The 18,040-nt window shown below is 43.1% G+C and overlaps 1 protein-coding gene across 3 annotated transcripts; it reads left to right on the forward strand.

Moving 5' to 3' along the window:
• Nucleotides 1-1,173: 1,173 nt before the first annotated feature.
• On the forward strand, nt 1,174-14,959 carry nt5c1aa (5'-nucleotidase, cytosolic IAa). Of its 3 annotated transcripts, none has more exons than XM_070921971.1 (7): nt 1,174-1,333; nt 4,412-4,449; nt 7,495-7,662; nt 7,784-7,913; nt 11,785-11,907; nt 13,909-14,093; nt 14,603-14,959. In XM_070921971.1, exons 1-7 carry the CDS (start codon nt 1,174-1,176, stop codon nt 14,957-14,959), a joined length of 1,161 nt encoding a protein of 386 aa, XP_070778072.1. The 3 variants fall into 3 exon arrangements, with proteins under 3 accessions (XP_070778072.1, XP_070778071.1, XP_070778073.1); XM_070921970.1 differs by having other exon boundaries at nt 1,174-1,329; nt 4,405-4,449; XM_070921972.1 differs by lacking the exon at nt 4,412-4,449 and having other exon boundaries at nt 1,183-1,329.
• Nucleotides 14,960-18,040: the final 3,081 nt, after the last annotated feature.

Consider the following 18,040-nt stretch of genomic DNA (forward strand, 5'->3'; position numbering starts at 1 on the left):
TATCTGCCACCTTTAGGCTAATTCAACTCCCCGTTCCCTGACCAACCCCTCCATTACTCACTCTCATCCCCTCAGCCTGCTACCTTTCCCAACAGACTCTTGTTTTGCTATTTCTTTCCCTTTTTGTTACATTTCAACCATTGCAGATGACTAAAAAACCTCATATGAAAATGTGTATAGTCTACTTAAACCCACCACATTCAGATTAAAGCACAGTGAGACGAAGTTTAGGGAGTTACACTGCAAAAACAAATCAATTAAAAATCATGTAAAGGGTTAAATAAATGATTCACTGTTTAAATGTTTAAATGGTTAAATGAAACAAACATTTGTATCCATTTTGCCACCTGATTTGCCAGCAAGCAAACTCATCTCATCCCATCTCACTTATTCAACAAAACAGTTATGGTTTGCCTCTAGATTAAAGGGCTCATCACGATGGCTATTTTCTGCTGTGTACTTAGTGAGTGCCTGAACGTCCCATGAGCCTCTTGGGCAAATTGCACCGTCAACAAGGGGCAGCGGGCGGGTAGGGGCGGGGGGGGGGGGGGGGGCGGAGCCATGCTGAATAAGGAAGCAGGGCTGTGATTGGTCAGCAGGAGGACTGAGCGAAGCCAGGGAGCAGAGCGAGTGATTGAATGGGACAGAGAGAGAGGGAGGGAGAGAGAGAGAGAGGGGGTCACAGAGTGGGGAGAGAGAGACACACACAGAGAGAGCAGCAGATGGACTGCTGCACAGCCTGCAACACAATTACAAGGGATAGACTGTATGTGTGTGTGTGTGTGTGTGTGTGTGTGTGTGTGAATGCGTAACAGGGAAGCTGTGTGTAGGAGGATGGTTGTGAATGAGTGAGGGCGTCTTTCATGTCCTCTGGAACTGGATGTAGTGAGCAATAAAGGATACAGGACAGGGGACAGAAGAGTGAACACTTTTGCTCTTCACACTTCGTCTGCGTTCACAGGGCAGGTGCAAGCCCAGCAAACTGCTGTAGTAAGCCTATTATCAATGGACGTGATAGGAGTACCTCGATAAATGCTGTGGACTGCAGCGGGACATTTGGTTCGTTTGATTTTACGGAAGAAGAGAATTGTGTCTTTATCAAAGATAGAGAAGTGAGGGAAGGTTTGCAGGGGGGGAGGGCACCTTTGGGAGCACAGAGAGGGGGGATTCTCTATGGTGAAGATGAGCCTGGACCCTGTGCAGGTGATGAGCGGACAGGTCAAGGAGCTCAAAGTTTCCCCGTCGTCCAACGGGGACAGCAGAGGATCATGGGAAGAGAAAGAAGCGTTTGATCAAGACCACGTGGGCCTCGGCACCAAGCCAAAACCAGTAAGTCTCACTGACCATTCGCAAATATCAGTACTCCTGTGTCTACCTGTCAGTGTGTCTGTTGTGTGTTAGCAATCTGGATTTTTAGAGGCTAGAATTGCCAGATCATCAGGGTGTCTCTAGTTAGGACGTTTACCGGAGTCCCAAGACCCCTCTGTCCTCCTCTCTTCTCATGTGCCCTGCTGCTGCTTCCCCCCCACCTTAGTCTTTTGAGTCAGATGTTTATGTCGCCCACGTGCAGCTCAAAGCTAAACATCTAAAAACCAGGTGTGAAAGTGAGATAAACGAGCAGAGGACCATGCCAGTTATTTGTTTCACCGGACTGTGGTCTAAAGGCTCGGTTAAATCTTATTTCACCCAAAAGAGCATGAAACTAAAGTCGTAGCAGGTTGAAACGACGAGCAAGTGTGTTGTATAGAACTGGATCATGTGACTCTGAAAGTGCCACAACTGGATGTTTTAACTGACACGCCACATTTTCTTCAACGAAAGTGAATTAGAGGCTAATTTTGCTCACTTTGATCTACATTGTGAACCTTCCATAGTTTCAAACAGGTTTCAAACAGTGGATCCATAGTTCTGCCTCCAGAGCAACCCTGCTTCTGAGGAGGTCCAGTTTGCAAAAGGTTAACATGAACCCGAGCTGACAAGTGAAAGAGAACTAGTCACACTGAGTGGCAGGGTTTAGTGCTGTTTTTAGCACCGCGGGACTTCGACATAGTGAACAGGACACAACAGTATTTGCAGGGAATCGGGGGACAGGGTGCTTTGAGTGGCTCTGAAACCGAATTATTGCAAATATATACAACAAACAAACACATTTGAACATTTGAGTGGGAAAGTGTTATAAGAAACAAAGGAGAAAAGAGAGAGAATGATAAAAAGAATAGAAAAACAACAAAAAGTGAGCAAACTACTGGTGAGGACAGTAAACTGGAGGCAAAGTAGCAAAAAGCTGAGTAATCTCTGCTGTTTGAGGATTAGTGCGGCCACAGTGGTGTATTTTCAGACTTACATCCATTACTGCTTAACTATCAACTAAATATTACTGCTTTACATTACTGTAATAAAGATACAGCACTGGCCTAATGGACAGCTCTGCCTTCATCTGAAACTCTGTACGGGGTGGGGGGGGGGTTAGACACATAACAGCATTAGTGTATACTGCATGTGAAGAGGTAATGGACCACACAGATTACAGGGCTTTTATTCAAATGAATAGATGGTAACATGCTGGTTATAACTGAGCAGAATAAAACCACGGTGAAATATGCGCCTGCATGCTATCAGAGTTTAGTGGCTGGATATGAGGAAGAGCAACCCCAGTCAAACTCATTATTTGAGATAGCGCAACATTTGCCAAACTAATCGGTCTGTCTTCTAAAAGTGAAACACAGTGTTTGAAAAGCCAAACAATGACGCATGAATGGAAGCTTTGCCTTGATTGTCCGTTGTCCTTGTAAGCTAACCAGTGAAGCAGGGTTAAACAGGGTTATGTTAGAATAAAGTAGTCTGATCTTCTTTATTATACTTACATGGAATAACTACACCGAAAATACAAATAATAAACAATAAATACAAATAATGCTGTTTCTTTGTTCCACGTCTTCTAAATGGATCACCGTTAGCTTAATTAGCTAGCTACCTACAGCTGATATAAACTGCAGGTGACTTGAAGGCTTATAGAGTGCCAATATTTTTGAACATTTTGAAAGCCTCCTTCAGTAATATGAGGATGAAAGTATGTCTGAAGCAACACATTAATAATGAGTAATTATATTGACAAATAGCCAAAGAATCCAATCAAAATGACTTTATTCAGGTTCTTTTTTCCCCCTATAAGACACATAAAGCAGCACTGATCAAATACTGCATACACTAAATATGTAACCAAACAAACAGCCAGTCACATCAGAGGCCTCTCTCACTCCCTGGCTCATGTGTGATCTTTGATATAAGGCCATATAATATATTGGCCTCATTTCAGACAAACCAGTACATTAGCATTGCTGTTACTGGCAGTCACTATCCTCTGTTACCATATCTGCCAAGACCTGAACAGGCTGCATCATCACTGGCCTTTTACTTATCTATAAATATCAGCCCCCCCCACTGCTGCTCACCCCCACCCTGTCACTTTCTGCTCACACTCTCACCTCTTTATTTTTTCCCCCACTGCTTCCCCTCTGTTCTCTCTCTGTTGTCTGGAAATTCCTTCCCCTTCTCCTCTTTTCATGCCCGGATGGATGGAAGGGATGTCTCACAGCCTCAGATATGTAAATAACAGGTGACTCATGGATCTGGGTTATGCACAGACACCAGTCCTGCTGATCTGGCAGAGCTCTGACAGGATTAATATAAAGGGTGGGGGAGAGAGGAAGGGGGGGGAGGTTCAACAACAACTTCCCCTTTCTTTCCTGAGCAACATAAAATAAACACACATGGATGTTTAGATTTGGATTCCCAGCTGGTTCAATTATACTGACTTGCTTTTGTCATCACACAAATCAATCGAGTAGGAGGTGATTTCGGTCACTGTGGGTTCCTGTGCAGAGGAGCCTTGTGATCGATGCATTCCCAGTGGGTAGGCGGCCCACTGAGAGAGGGCAGGCTGTTAACACTACCAGTATCGAATCGCAGCAAAGAACGGGACTCCTGCTCTGGGATCACTCCCAGACTGTGTGACATGTTATTCATAGAGTAAACTGACTCTAATGGATAATCTGCACCAAAGGTCTTGTACATCTGAAAGGCCGTCTCTGAGCAGCATTCATAAAAAAGGCATTCATGAAGAGACCCGTGTTTTCCACTGCAAACACAGCACACTGTGCCAGACGTGTCCTCTGCGCAGCTATCTGTCTTCATGTGTGAAAACCTGATTTCAGTTTCAGGCATTGCGAAAAAAAAATTATCCATCTTAACGGGTCAATGATAGTCTTTATGCGAAATTAAAAGATTTCAAATACAGTATTTTTGGGTGGATTTTTGGATTTGAAGTATTGTCAATGAAGCTCACTTGTAAATGCATGTTCTCTGAATTCCCGATGAATAAAAACAAACTGTCATTCTGCTAAGGTGACAGGGAGACGAGCCCGGAAGGTGGAGGGAGGCGTGTTCTTCGTAAGTATGTCCCATCATCGTGTGAGGTCAAAGGTTGTGTCCATGGCTACTGAATGACCCTCACCACTGCCCTTTCACCTTCTTTTAACCTCCTCTGTGGCGGCTGTCGATGTGCCTGCATGATCGCGGACACGCCCGCTCTACTAACCAACAGCCCGACCTTGCTGTCATGTTGATTCATATTGTGCTGCACTGAGCAAACGAACCAACATGCTGTGTTCTAATCAGTACATAGCCACAGAGGGCTGAAAAATGTACCCCTATGTAAGTAAATATAAGGAGGAACATTTTAAGACGTCTGTTCCTTTATAACAGTGAACATTTGGGGGGGGACCCATAGTTTGCTATTCTTATCACTGAGTCCCACTAGACGTTCATCTTCTGCTGAGTCACTGGCAGCTCCTACACACTCATTAAGTGTTTACTAATTAATGCATTTTATAAAAGATGAGTAGTCTCGCTAGTGTTAGCTGTCTCTCGTTTAATGGAGACAACAGACTGTCAGAACCATGGATGCATTATAAGATCTGGATACTGGACCCCGCCTGCTCAGTCCAATAAGCCCACTGAATATGCACAGTAGTGTTTCTCCCGCTGGGAGAGTTCCTGCTCGGCCCATAGACTTTACATTGTGATGACGCCACAGATTTTTGAATAGCTTTACTCGGCTTGAGAAAAGTTTTACAAATATAAAACCTCCAAGGATCAAAAAAACATAATAGGAAGAATCATAATTGATCGTATTTGCAGTTCTAGGGGTCCTGTCGAACAGTTTTACAGATGTCTCTTTTATAATGGTGGTCTATGTGTCATGGAGTCATGTGACCTCCGCACTCATTAGGTTACCTTGTCGTTCAAATCTGCGTCGCAGAGTGCCAAAGGACTGCTCAAATCACAGCGACTGACAGCGTCTGCCCCAGTATTATTTTTACCTTCACCCCGCGCTTGCACTTTTGAAGTGTGTTCATTTAATTTTGTTCTGGCAAACAGCAACCGTAACATGCACCCAGGGGAGAAGCTCCCTCTCTGTCTGGTGACAAAATAAAGCTCACCAGTGTGCGGTGCAAACACTACCTTTACATGCGCCTGTGTTTGTTTACGTTGCCATATGAAGACAAAGCCTGGAGGAAGATGATGTGCGTCTTTGTGTGTCAAGCACTTAGTCCCATATTTTCCTCCATTTTCCTCAAACTGATTGACTAATGTGAACATTTTCCACCTGAGAAACTACGTGTTCCTTATAAATGCATGACAACATTGCTCATATTGTATGTACAGCATGCATGTCTTTATACGTGTAAACACATGAATTACAGTCCAGCTCAGTGGACACAGAAATAGAGAACTTTGCAGAAAAATTGTTCAAATTGGATCATGTTGGATCAAATTGAACTTTTTATCTGACTTCGATGTGGGTCAGGATTAATCCTGACAAGGTGATGTGTGTGCGCGCATGTGTGTTTACAGGTAAGTAGGTGACATGTCAGCAGGCAGTGGTGTTGTGATGGAATAAGGGCTAAATAGAGGGACAGTGGCTCAGTGCCCCTGTCGTCCTGTGGCCTATTTACCAGCACACAACCATCGGGGCATGGACACAGCCACGCATGTGTCTGAATACACAGATTCCCGTCCCACTGCAAGGACACACACAGGATGGATGTAGACACACACTGACTCAGAAACATGCATTTTTTATTATCATTATGTGCTCACACATTAAGGCAAAGTTGTGTGCACTGGTACCACCCTCACACACATGCACACACACATACTTTCCCGGGCACATGATTGTACTTTAAATGAGTTGGCTTAAATTAGCCCCCCTCACCCCGCTCGTCCCACCACCCAGCAGGCATCATCCGAGTTCAGCTGCCCTCTGTGGGCACTAATGCTGGCTGCCCCCATAGGAATGCCTGTGACGCCCTCCCCCTCCACACACTAGCACCAGAGCGTAAACACACATTAGGCAACATGAGCGTAGCATGAGGCCACTGTGCCATCTAGTACTGTTCATTTGAGTTCATGGAGGACATAAATGTATGCAGGCAAAATATTGCAATATAATTTAACATCACAGCTACAGCCTTTAAAATGGCAAAATCAACAGCTTTCTGACACAGTCTCAACAAGCGCTGAACATTATGAGCTTCGGAAAGATAGGATGTGTTGTAGAAAACAGGGTGTTGGGGAGTTAACTAGCTAGATGTACCTAAGGAATTAGCAACTCAGAGTATAAATAGTTATGGGGATCATTAGGGCAGAACAAGTTTGTCAATTTTTTTCTTTCCCCATACTTGAAGATATTGGTTGGAGGGTTTTACAGTTTTTTCCTTAAGGGGAGGGTCTTGCTTTTTAAAACTTCAAACATAAAGTTCAGCCCCTCTCCTCACCCTAATAATTTTTGTACAGTCCCTAAGAGTCAAAAAAAAAGGAACAAAGGTGTGTGTGAGCTGTGTTCAGGGAGTTGTAGCTGCAGCTGGAGTGCATTGCTGTCTTGCTGCCGCTGTGAATGAAGCATTCGGTGGTCATGTGGCCTGCAGCACCTGTGTAGTCTTCTTATCCCATGATTAGGGATGACACCATTCTGTTAATCACAGACCTCCATTCATACAGTTTGTAGCAGCTCCACGATAATGAAGATGTTGTAATGGCATTACAACAGATAAGAGGCATGACAATAAGTGAAACGTGTCACATGTTTTTGCATGTAGCACAGCATGTGTTGCGATGTGAGGAGCTCTAATAATTCCTTTAACTGCGTCCAAACACAGTTTTAATGACGCTGCCCCCGAGGTCTCCTGTAACAACACACCTATCCGCATGCACTTGTAAACCGAAAACATTCAAAGTATTATTATCAGGGTTTAGTTTGACGCCACAGGTAAAAATAGGCTCATCCATTCCTCTGTCACCTTTCCCCCCTCCTGCCCCTGTGTTTTCCAGTCATCATGTCAATGGGTCATTACTGCTCGCCCCCTCTTCCCCTTCTCTTCTGTTCCTCCCCATCACAACATTTTCTCTCTTGTCTCTTTTTTCCCCCCGCAGCCGAAGCCGGAGAACGCAGTGACCGTCGCTGTTTCCTCCCGGGTCTTGTTCCGGACTGAGCGCGAGCAGAAGGTGTTTGAGCAGGAGGGAGTGGAGGAGTATCTCAGATACCAAATCGAACACGAGAACGAACCCTTCGCCCCGGGGCCTGCTTTCCCCTTCGTCAAGGTTAAAGCCACGCAGCCACGTACACTTAACACTTACTCACAACAGATACACTACAGTCTTTGTCTTTGACTTTTTGTTGCTGTCCTGAGCTTCGTAGCTGACTGCTGCTGTACCCCGACAGGCTCTGGAGACGGTGAACGCTCGTCTGCGCGAGCTGTACCCACAGAGTGAAGAGCTGTTTGACATTGTTTTGGTGACGTACAACCACGCACATGTAGGGATCCGGCTCATCAACACCATCAACCATCACAGTAAGTCTTACAGAGATCGAATCATGAAGTAGAATTTGAAAATATACCACTTTGGTGACCCTCAGTGGCACCATCGAAAGACACAATGTGGCAGACAGACAAGTGGCTTTAAATACCTCCGGTCATTGATAGGTTAGTCAGATATCAGATTTCAAGCCCCCAGACAGACACTTACAGTTCAGTTTGACAAAATCATTATCTCACTCTCCATGTAGCCCAACTGAACATGCAACCCCCCCAGTAACTTAAACTGCATATAACTGTAGAATAGAGAAAAAAAACGGGCTTTACATATAAATAATCAGATACTGGAGGATGTCTGTAATCTATATGGAATGGGTTGTTGGGGGGGGGGGTAATCCAAGTCGGTCAGGATACTGGAGCTGACGCAGGCTCAGCTGAGAGACAAACAACAGAGTGTATGAACAGCTGACTGACAGGGTCCTTCCCAGGGAAATCTCAGACCCTGAGGTGACATCTTCCTCACAGGCCGCTTCCTGTTCGGCTTCCTTCAAATGTTTTCATATCCTCAGAGCTTCGGGCCAAGACCACCTCCCTCGGGATGTAAGAATAATCCGAGAAACCCGAAACAAAAACAGGTCTGAGCGGAGCCTCCAAAGCAACAAAGATGCCTCCATGTTAGATCTCTCTGGTGGCTCTCTGCATGAGGAGCCCAGCGCATTCAGAGAGTCCCCTGACCTCTGACCTTTCCTACAGAGCTGGAGGAAAACATGGCTCCTCTGATGTCACACAGATGAGGCTTTGTTGAACATCATCCCTGCAGCGCGGGCCAGCAATGGGTCTCCCCTGGGTGACAAAGTCGTTAAAGATGATTAAGAAAGAAACATTTACTTGCTCCTCAGCTTTTCACAAGTGGAACTGAACCTGGGCACCATTTAAACACTCATTTATGTCTCATCAGCTATTTTTAACAGCTTGCATTCAGGTGGGCTAATGAATGGCTGTGAATGACAAGGTGCCCGCCAGCAATTTCATGCGTCTGCTTTGCATGTATACATCATAGGACCCTGGGCCAAGATGACTGGCAGGTGCTGTAATGTGCTCTGTGTGCAGAAAACTGAGATTTTTCATGTGATGACATTATCGCTCCCTATGGAAATCAAAGCTGGAGCCGCTACATGACCTCCTATATACATGCAATATGCATAATGTTCCACACGGACACACACCCAGCTGCTATGAGAGTGGAGAGAGTGTGTTAAACTGCACAATGAAGCTGTCCATTCGTTGACGTGACCGCAGTGTCTCTGCGGTCCTTCTGATTTCCTCCTTCCCTATTACCATGTTTTAGATCCTCTGAACAAGCAAATAAATCATGCAAAGATAGATGATATGAAAACATTATTACAAGGGCGGGAAAAAAAGACATCAATGGTGAGGACATTTTTTTTCCCGCGAGTGACTCCCACGCTTGGGAGGTTTGGTATGGTGAGGTACAGAGTAGTGCGGGGGTCAAACTCACCAGGGCCCGACTACAAAGCTAAATAAACCATTTAGGAAATCTGTAGAGGACAGTTGGTTCTTTGAACAAGGTCTAAAGGACACTGTCTCTCTGTTTCTTTTAGTCTCTGTCTCCGTTTATGAGTCATATTGTATTTGTTTGTCTTTGTTTCTGTAAGTCTTACTGTTTTAAAACTGTGCTACACAATTTTGTACTTTGGCAAATCCAAATAACAGTAAGAGTTTGACATCACAACCATCAGGGTACTAGAGTTTAATGCTGTTGAATTCACATTTTTCTGGATGGAGCTCTGTCTTATTTTAGTTATTTTCTTAGTGGTTATTCACAAGATTGTTTTTCTGAATTTTCTCGGCTTTCTTTCTTTCTCATAAAATATTGAATAGTTTTCACCTCTTCAGGCCTCTGACACTCTTTTTTTAGATTAAACAATCTGAGACGGTTTGAGGAGAAAATCTCTCCTGGGTTGAACTGCTCACAACTCATAGACCCCAGGAATGTACGACCAGGGGTTGCAAAGGGACACTGGTCCATTCTGAGTGGATTCACTAGCCCAAAGATCACTGTTGTTTTGGTGTGTATTTGCAATAAACATTCACTGTTCAGCGCATCTAGTCCTCAGACTCTCTGTTTATGGCGGCTCATGCTACAACCTACAACCTAAATGGTAAATGGCTGCAGGGGAAAAGCTACATGTTACCTTCCTGATGAAGACAAAAATAGCAAAAAAAAAAAAAAAAACCTACCTGGTGTCCAAAATCACAGAAGTAAAACAGAAAGAAAAGGCAAACCAGATATTTGAATAGATGAAAATGTCTCAGATGATGACTCAAGATTTGATTTATCACACACTGTTTCACAGAGACAATTTCCCGCCAGTTTCCTGCCTGACTTTCAGAATTTCATTTGGGCAGGCGGTGTTTATTTGGAGAAACAGGACACCCTTTGTTGTTGTCCACATTAGCATTTCCAGTGTACTTTCATAAAGACCTCGGCCCACATGCCAAAACAAAAATAGCTAAATCTCTTTGTCTTCACCCTCTTTCAGTTGTAAAACTACAAAGCTGTGCTTCACAAAGAAAAACAGTCATTTCCCCGCTGCTGCACAGACACGTCGACCACATCACACACATTCATGATAGTGAAGTTGTCTGACAAAACGAACACAGAGGAAGTAGAGCTTGAGTGATCACAGAGAGATAGAAAGATAAGTTTAGCAGCCTGGATTAGTACTGCTCAGCCTGTAAAAAACAGCTGCATAATGTCTTCTGCGGCTCTTTGTCAAGTCTGGTGATGTCACCATGATGTCATTGGGGTTACCTTTGCTTGGGCCTGGACACTTTGAATTTATAATGGGAAACGCGTTACAAACTAGGGCAGCCAGGGAGGGAGGGAAATAACTGTTATTGAAAATATCCTATCGGTTGCATCATGGGAAATGTAGGATCCAGCTGTTGTGGTGTGTGACTCACACTAAGGACTAAAAGCCAGGGTATCTCACCTTCTGCTGCATCGATTTTGACCGTTTTTAATAAACCTGTCTCCTCATCTTTATGTAAGTGCAATACTAAATAGCTGGAGTGCCCCTTTAATGTAAATTTCTTGCCTTGTGGAGCTTTAAATAAATGCCATAACCTTGCCGTCTCTCTTTTCAAAATCAGCACATCAATCTCCCACCCACACTGACTTTCACTTTTACTACATCTCCATCTATCTTGGGTGTCGCCCACCTCTTCTCATTCTATTATAACCTTCAACTCCTCTCAAACTCATTCCATCAACCCAACATTAGTATATTACTTTACTCCTGTGCCCTTTCTAACACCGTCTGCTCTCTCTGTTCCCTCATATATATCAGCTCATTTTACCTGAACAGCTCTGTAATCATGGATCTAATTACCTAATATCAGTCTCTTCTCGTTCCCCACATGCCGTCTCTCTGCTGCTCTTTGGATCAGCCCACAGCAGCAAATTAGGAGCCTCCCGGAGCCAAAATGCAAACAGACACTTTCCCACCAGCCCTGCCCCTCCTACAGTCCCCTCTCCCCCCTTCTTCTTAACCCCCTCCCTTGACCCTCTCCACCTTTTAAGTGCTTGTAAGTTTATCCTCTCACCCTGTCCTTACCCCTTCACCCCCCCCCCCCACTTCACCTCCTATGACTCCTGAAAATGCTTATTGTGAACTTCATGACGAATTCACTGCAGAAATAAGGATTTTTGTTATTTTCTGTTTTGTTTCTTTATCTCATGGTCTGTAAATATATAAGTAAATACATGTAACAATATTGTAATGGATCTGTAATGCTGCTACTGTACAGTATGTTGACATCTGACACAGGGTGATGGACTGAAACTAAAAACCTTGTTGCTGTTTGTTCCTCTTGTCTCCAGACTTGTTCATTGAGAGGTTTTGTATGACGGGGGGAAGCAGTCCTATTGGCTACCTGAAGGCCTGGCACACCAATCTCTACCTGTCTGCTGACGCTGACAAGGTCAGGGAGGCGCTGTCTGAAGGTGAGCACGCACATACACCTTTAGATCCTCACTATTCCAGTTTTTAGTCTTAACTTTTTTTTTTTTTTACCACATTCAGGATATGACATTTATGTAGAAAAGGTGGTTATTGATCTTACAGTATGCATGATATTGTCCAGGGCCCGCATTTATCAAACTTGTAGGAAATTAAACTACAAAATGCTCTAAAAAGCCAACTTGGGCATAAAAAAAGTTCTTTACTGTCAGATCTGCTGCATTCAGTCAGTACATTGTATTTATATTCAGGACATACAAATACGTAAATATATCAGGCAGTCATGTCTTTGACACGTCCAGTAAATCTATCATTTGAGAACCAGCTGGGTTAGCTACCTTACCCATTGTAGATGACCTAATATTGATTATATTTCCTCTCTTTGTATTTTCTTGATGGATTCTTGCGAGTCATGGCATATCAAGACATACACTAAAGTGAATACCAGCAGACACTAACATCCCATTTGCTCCGGCTGTGGCTCTGAATATATATCAATATTGAAAACATGGGCCGCTCTCTGCCAAAGAAATACAAGATGTTAATACCCGCCGCTGACAAGGAGCTGGAAACAGAATATATTGATGTGAAATTTGTGGGACGTGAGGTGACAGCTGCTTCTGAAGGTTTAAATTTGTTCGGTGCGGAACATTTCATGCTGCATTATTATTGCTGTCAAAAAGGAGGAGCACACACCGAAATAGAGCAGACCAATTAAACAGACGGTGCTGGAACCAAAGAGAGCCGAAAATCCTGCAAAGCCAACCCAGAAGTTTTGGCAGTTTCAAAGTAATTGCAAACACAAGATTTCTGTTAGCTTAGTTGAGACAGAATGTTTTAGTTTTTTTTTCGAAAATCTTGATTTTCCAGCAATCAGAACCAGAAAACAACATATTGCATCCGCCGTGTGACAGTTTGTGTGTGTGTGTAGAGGGCTGAGGGAACATTGACTGGGGTGCTGATTGATCACCTACCTCTCAAGGTGACTTCAGGGACATTCTTCATGTGAGTTAATGTCACTAATGCAGTGACTCTGTGGGAGGAACACACCCACCAACACCGCCCCTCCCACCCACACACACACACACACACACACAAGCAAAGTACAGCAAAGGAAGTGTCCTTGACATTTTACTTGAAAGGTCTTAATTAGCTGTGAAGCCATTTATTAATACTTCCTGTAAGCTGAATGTCATTATCTGTTTTTTTTTAATAGCACTACAGCTGGAACAACATCAATGAAAACATTCCCAATTTGTTCTATTTCTAGCAGGAACTTAAGAGATGAAGTGAAGTGAAAGCTGGTTTTATTGTCCCTTAGCAAGTAATGTTCCTGTTCACTAGATTCTGATCTAACAAGCACGTGATTGCCTGCAGGTATCAAATTATCCCTTGGTGTGTTTAAAAGTAAAGGGAAGTGAAGTGAAGAAGTAAAGTAAAAGTGAAGTGAAGTGAAGTAAGGTATATGTGAAGTAATGAGAAGTAAAGTGAAGTAAAAGAAAGTGCAGTGATGACTGAAGGTAAGTAATGTTTAAATCCAAACATGGGTTTATGGGCAGGCGTGAAAGTATCTACAGGTTTGATTTAAAGTAAAGTGAAATGAAGTGATATGTAAAAGCTGTTTTACCATAGCAATATACGTTTCTGTTCACTTGATTCTGACCCACTCAACATGTATTTATCTGCAGGATTCAAGGTATCTATAGGTTGAATCTAAAGTAAAGTGAAGTAAGTAACAAATGTTTCTGTTCACCTGATTCTTAGCCAGTACACGGTTGTCTGTAGGTATTAAAGTATCTATTGGTTTAATTTATGGTGAAGCAAAGTGAAGTACAGTGATGTACAGTAAAGGGAAGTGAAGTGAAGAAGTAAAGTCAAAGTGAAGTGAAGGGAACTCTGTACAACCACCACTTTCCTTTAACTTCTTCAACGTATGTATTGTCGAACCTATTCTTATTGGTGTGTCTGTCTGTGTTTGTGTTCAGGCATCGCAGCAGCCACCATGTTCATGCCAGAGAAGCAGACAGAGGTGTCTGAGTCTCAGCTGAGGGTGGCATTTGATGGTGATGCCGTCCTCTTCTCTGATGAATCTGAGCGCATCTTTAAGGCCCACGGGCTGGACAAGTTCTTCGAACATGAGAGGGACAACGAGGATACGCTACTGGATCATGTATGTAGTTTTCATTGGAAGTCTGTTTGAACATTTTTGCTTGTACCGTAGCTAATGTGCTGACATCATAAATATGTTATATCACTTTATGCTAAGTAATCATAGACGGAATCAGTACAGATTGCATTTCACTCTATCCCAGAATCGGTTTGGCTTTTTGGCAACAAAATGTAGGTGGGCTTTAAACCCTAATCTCCTTTGTAGCCTTACATTGCCATTTCCATGCAACTCTAAAATCGATTATTTTTTAGCCATTATAAAATCCATTTTATTTATTAGGCATTGAGATTCAGACTGATTCAGAGTTGGTGCATTGTTCTGTCAGACAGCCACCAATTTATGAAATTAGCCTTGAGCTGTGCAGGCTTCAAAATCCCTAAAGTCAAATAAAATGGTGCTAATTCAATGATGCAAGCCGTACAATACACAAAACAAGACATTGAAACACAGGTGAACACACAATCGCAGAGGATCTACTTTATCATAATCTCTGTTCTGCTCTCCGGCAGGGTCCCCTGAAGGGCTTCCTGGAGGCACTGGGGAAGCTCCAGAAAAAGTTTTACGCTAAAGGCCAGCGCCTGGACTGTCCCATCCGAACATACTTGGTCACAGCTCGTAGCGCAGCCAGCTCTGGGATCCGGGCGCTGAAGACACTCAGGGCCTGGGGCTTGGAGATTGATGAGGCCTTGTTCCTCGCTGGAGCACCAAAGGGCCCCATGCTGGAGAAGATCAGGCCTCACATCTATTTTGATGATCAGATGTTTCATGTGGAGGGAGCGGCTGAGATGGGCACCATCGCTGCCCATGTACCCTACGGCATTGCACAGAAACACAACCCCAAACACAACACCAGTGTGGGGAAGTAGACAGCATGACTTCCGATGCCAATGGCACAGTCATCCAGCCAGAGATGGAACAAGAGAAGAAGGACGGGATGGAGAAACATCTTAGAGAAGCGCAAAGTGAAGTTGAGAGGTTTCAGAGGGCTTGGAAAGATTAACTTCTACTGAATTGTATGTGGAAATGCATCATTTCCATACTGTAGCAATTGTATTGTATTGTTGTATCACAATGTAAACTGTCTCAGCTTAATGCTATCATGTTAGGGGTTAGATACAGGTCTGGTTAAAGGTCAAGTGGAGGTCTGGAACTTGAGCTTTACATTTCAAAGCCTCAATCTACTCAATACTTAAGTGTTTTTTTGACAAATCTTGCTTTATACAGGAATTTCGAAGGTGCTTGATTGCCACGGTGACCTGCAATTTCTGTCACTACACTTCTTCAGTGAATGCTGGAGGATACCGTATGCAGCTTCACTGATATTTCCTGTTTAAGTAAAGGACAGAGACTACACTATGTTGTCAATAAATGAGCCATAAGCACAAAGCAGAGATATTATATGGTTAAAAATTATAGTGATGTACTGTAGCACAAGAGTCATAATTTAAAGTTTGTGTCAGTGATTTCACAAGAAGGTAAAATGGTTTGTTTGTAACTATACAAAATGTAAATGTGTAAAAGATAGCAATATTATCTATTATTAGGTTAATCCAAAACAAATATAGAAAGCCATAAGTTTCTGTTGGTGCCTTAGTTTCAGTGAAGACACTATTTTTTAGCCATACTAGCAGTCGGTCCAATACTTTGGTCCAGAGTGAAATATCTCAACAACTGTTGATGGATTGCCATAAAATTCAGTACCAACATTTATGGTCTGCAGAGAATGAAACCTAATGAATTTGGTAGTGATCCCCTCGATTTTCCATAATGCTTCACAGGTCAAAATTTAAACCCCTTTGCCTCAGCTGTACACAATACCATTACCATGCTTAAGATTCTCCTCTTAGGAGCTTGATCTTGGTCCAGAGGGAAATATTTCGTCAACGTGGAACTTGGGTGTCTAAGACTTTTCATGTAGCACTACGAACAGGTCAAAATTGTACAAAACCTAAGCTCACCACCTCAGTTCATGGACTCCTCCAAAATGAATGATTAACTTCCATCACCCTCACAGCTGTACATACCATTAGCATGCTATGGTTTCCTATCTTAGTATGTTGAATGTATTTCATAGGACTGAATATGGGAATTTTATTTTTATTATTTCAGTCTGTTCATCCAATAGAACATAAAAGCAGCCATATGTTTCAGTGGGTGCCTTATGGATACACCTTTACACCTCGCTGATTAAAGTTGAGTGAATTCTCCCAATTCTGGTCTGAAATGTCCCTAAAATGGCCGCTTGATGTATAGCATATGACAACATGGCTTTGCTAACTCAGGCCAAATGTTAGGCTACATTTTGTGTGGCAAGAAGAAGAAAAGCAAAGTTTGTTTTTAGCTTTTCAGTGTATATAATGAGTAATTCAGCCTTACGGGCCATCTGTGGCTATTGTTTAAAAGTCACCCTGGTAGCCAATTACATTACAGCCTCCGTGCAGGGTGTTGTGGTTTCTCACCAACTGAAGTATCACAATAACAGATGTTCAACAAGCAGCTAGCTTGACTTTACTGCCCTCTTCTGTACATCAAGTCCAGTACAAAGTCACGTCATGTTGTAAAGTTTAACCAGGTTAACTACATCTGGCAACGAATACCCAAATGGCTATCAATACGTTGTTTCAGTTACAGTATGACTTACGTTTGATTGAAAAACATGAATTTGTCTTTCATTGACAAAATGGCCGCAGTGGCCTTTTGAAAATGTCAATCCACGTCACATCACTCCTCCAGAAACCTTCCACCTGCTGCATATTTAGCGATGCTTCATTACACCACATCAGCCCTCTGAGGGCCTTGAAGCTCAGGAAAGTGACAAGCAATCCACCAGTTTAATTTCCCAGCCTAAACACATAATTAAACAGATGTGTCTTTTGGCAGACGTTTGCCCTAAACTGATGGCTGACTTATCAGATAATAAAGGTTCAGCAGGATGAGCTAATCAGTCGGGGCAGTATGGACTTGACGGTGACATTCAGGAATGGATTAATGCAAATGAAGCAATGTTTGAACACAGTTTATGACGGCATTATTGACACTTGTGAAAAAAACATGTACATCAACAATAAATAAAGATGTCAATTAAAGTACTTGCTGTATTCATTCATGAAAATAGTCTCCGATTGAATGATTTCTATGATGAAACATGCCAGATGAACACATAACTCATGCACTGGGAGTCACTGATGTGCACTCCTTCACTCTGCCATGGAGTGGCAGCACTGGAATGATAAATGACCTGCTGCTGCAACTGGTCTGCATTCACCACGTTTTTAATTTAGGATGAAAAATGTCACGAAATTATCACTTGACATTGAGTTAACGCCTCCACGTACATTCAAGTTATCTTAAATGGTATTTATGATGTTCCTTCTTTCGTGCCTTCCTAATTTCTTTTTATTTCCTCCTCTTGTGACATGTCCTTCCTAATCTTTTCCCCATTTACTCAAAATGTTTCAATCTTCACAATGACCAGAACCATATTACTAGGCACACTGTCCCTCCCCTATTCACATATCTGTGATAAATGTGTTAATATTCCCAATTCCCAGCTGAATTGGATCTTCCCAGCAGAGTCCGGGTAATAACAGCAGAAAGCCTATCTGGAGCCATATTGCTAATAACACCACAGGGATGGGCCCTGCTGGTAAACGTTGATGGATGGACATTTGTGTGGACTTTATAAGCTCCAAAACAGTGGGCTGATGTTGCTGGCAACATACAGCAGAGAGCAGGGGCAGATACAGTGGATAAGATACGGCCAGCTGGCGAACTCTGCAAAGCCTATGCACAGTTCATGATGACACACATGCGCAGGCTGCCAGCTGTATTCATAAACAGACAATAACCATCATCGTGAATGGAGAATAGTGAACGAAGATGGCTCTGTGCTTCACAATGGCAGCTTGAGACGGTGTCGAAAAACAGAAATGACCCACCATCCTGCA

This window comes from Enoplosus armatus, chromosome 16, assembly GCF_043641665.1.
Source record: "Enoplosus armatus isolate fEnoArm2 chromosome 16, fEnoArm2.hap1, whole genome shotgun sequence".
Taxonomy (NCBI): Eukaryota; Metazoa; Chordata; class Actinopteri; order Centrarchiformes; family Enoplosidae; genus Enoplosus; species Enoplosus armatus.

Coding starts and splice junctions, on each gene's coding strand:
- nt5c1aa (XM_070921970.1), top strand. CDS start 1,174: ATGGTGAAGATGAGCCTGGACCCTGTGCAGGTGATGAGCGGACAGGTC. Junction 1,330..4,404: donor TCGGCACCAAGCCAAAACCA/GTAAGTCTCACT, acceptor CATTCTGCTAAG/GTGACAGGGAGACGAGCCCG. Junction 7,914..11,784: donor CAACACCATCAACCATCACA/GTAAGTCTTACA, acceptor TCTTGTCTCCAG/ACTTGTTCATTGAGAGGTTT.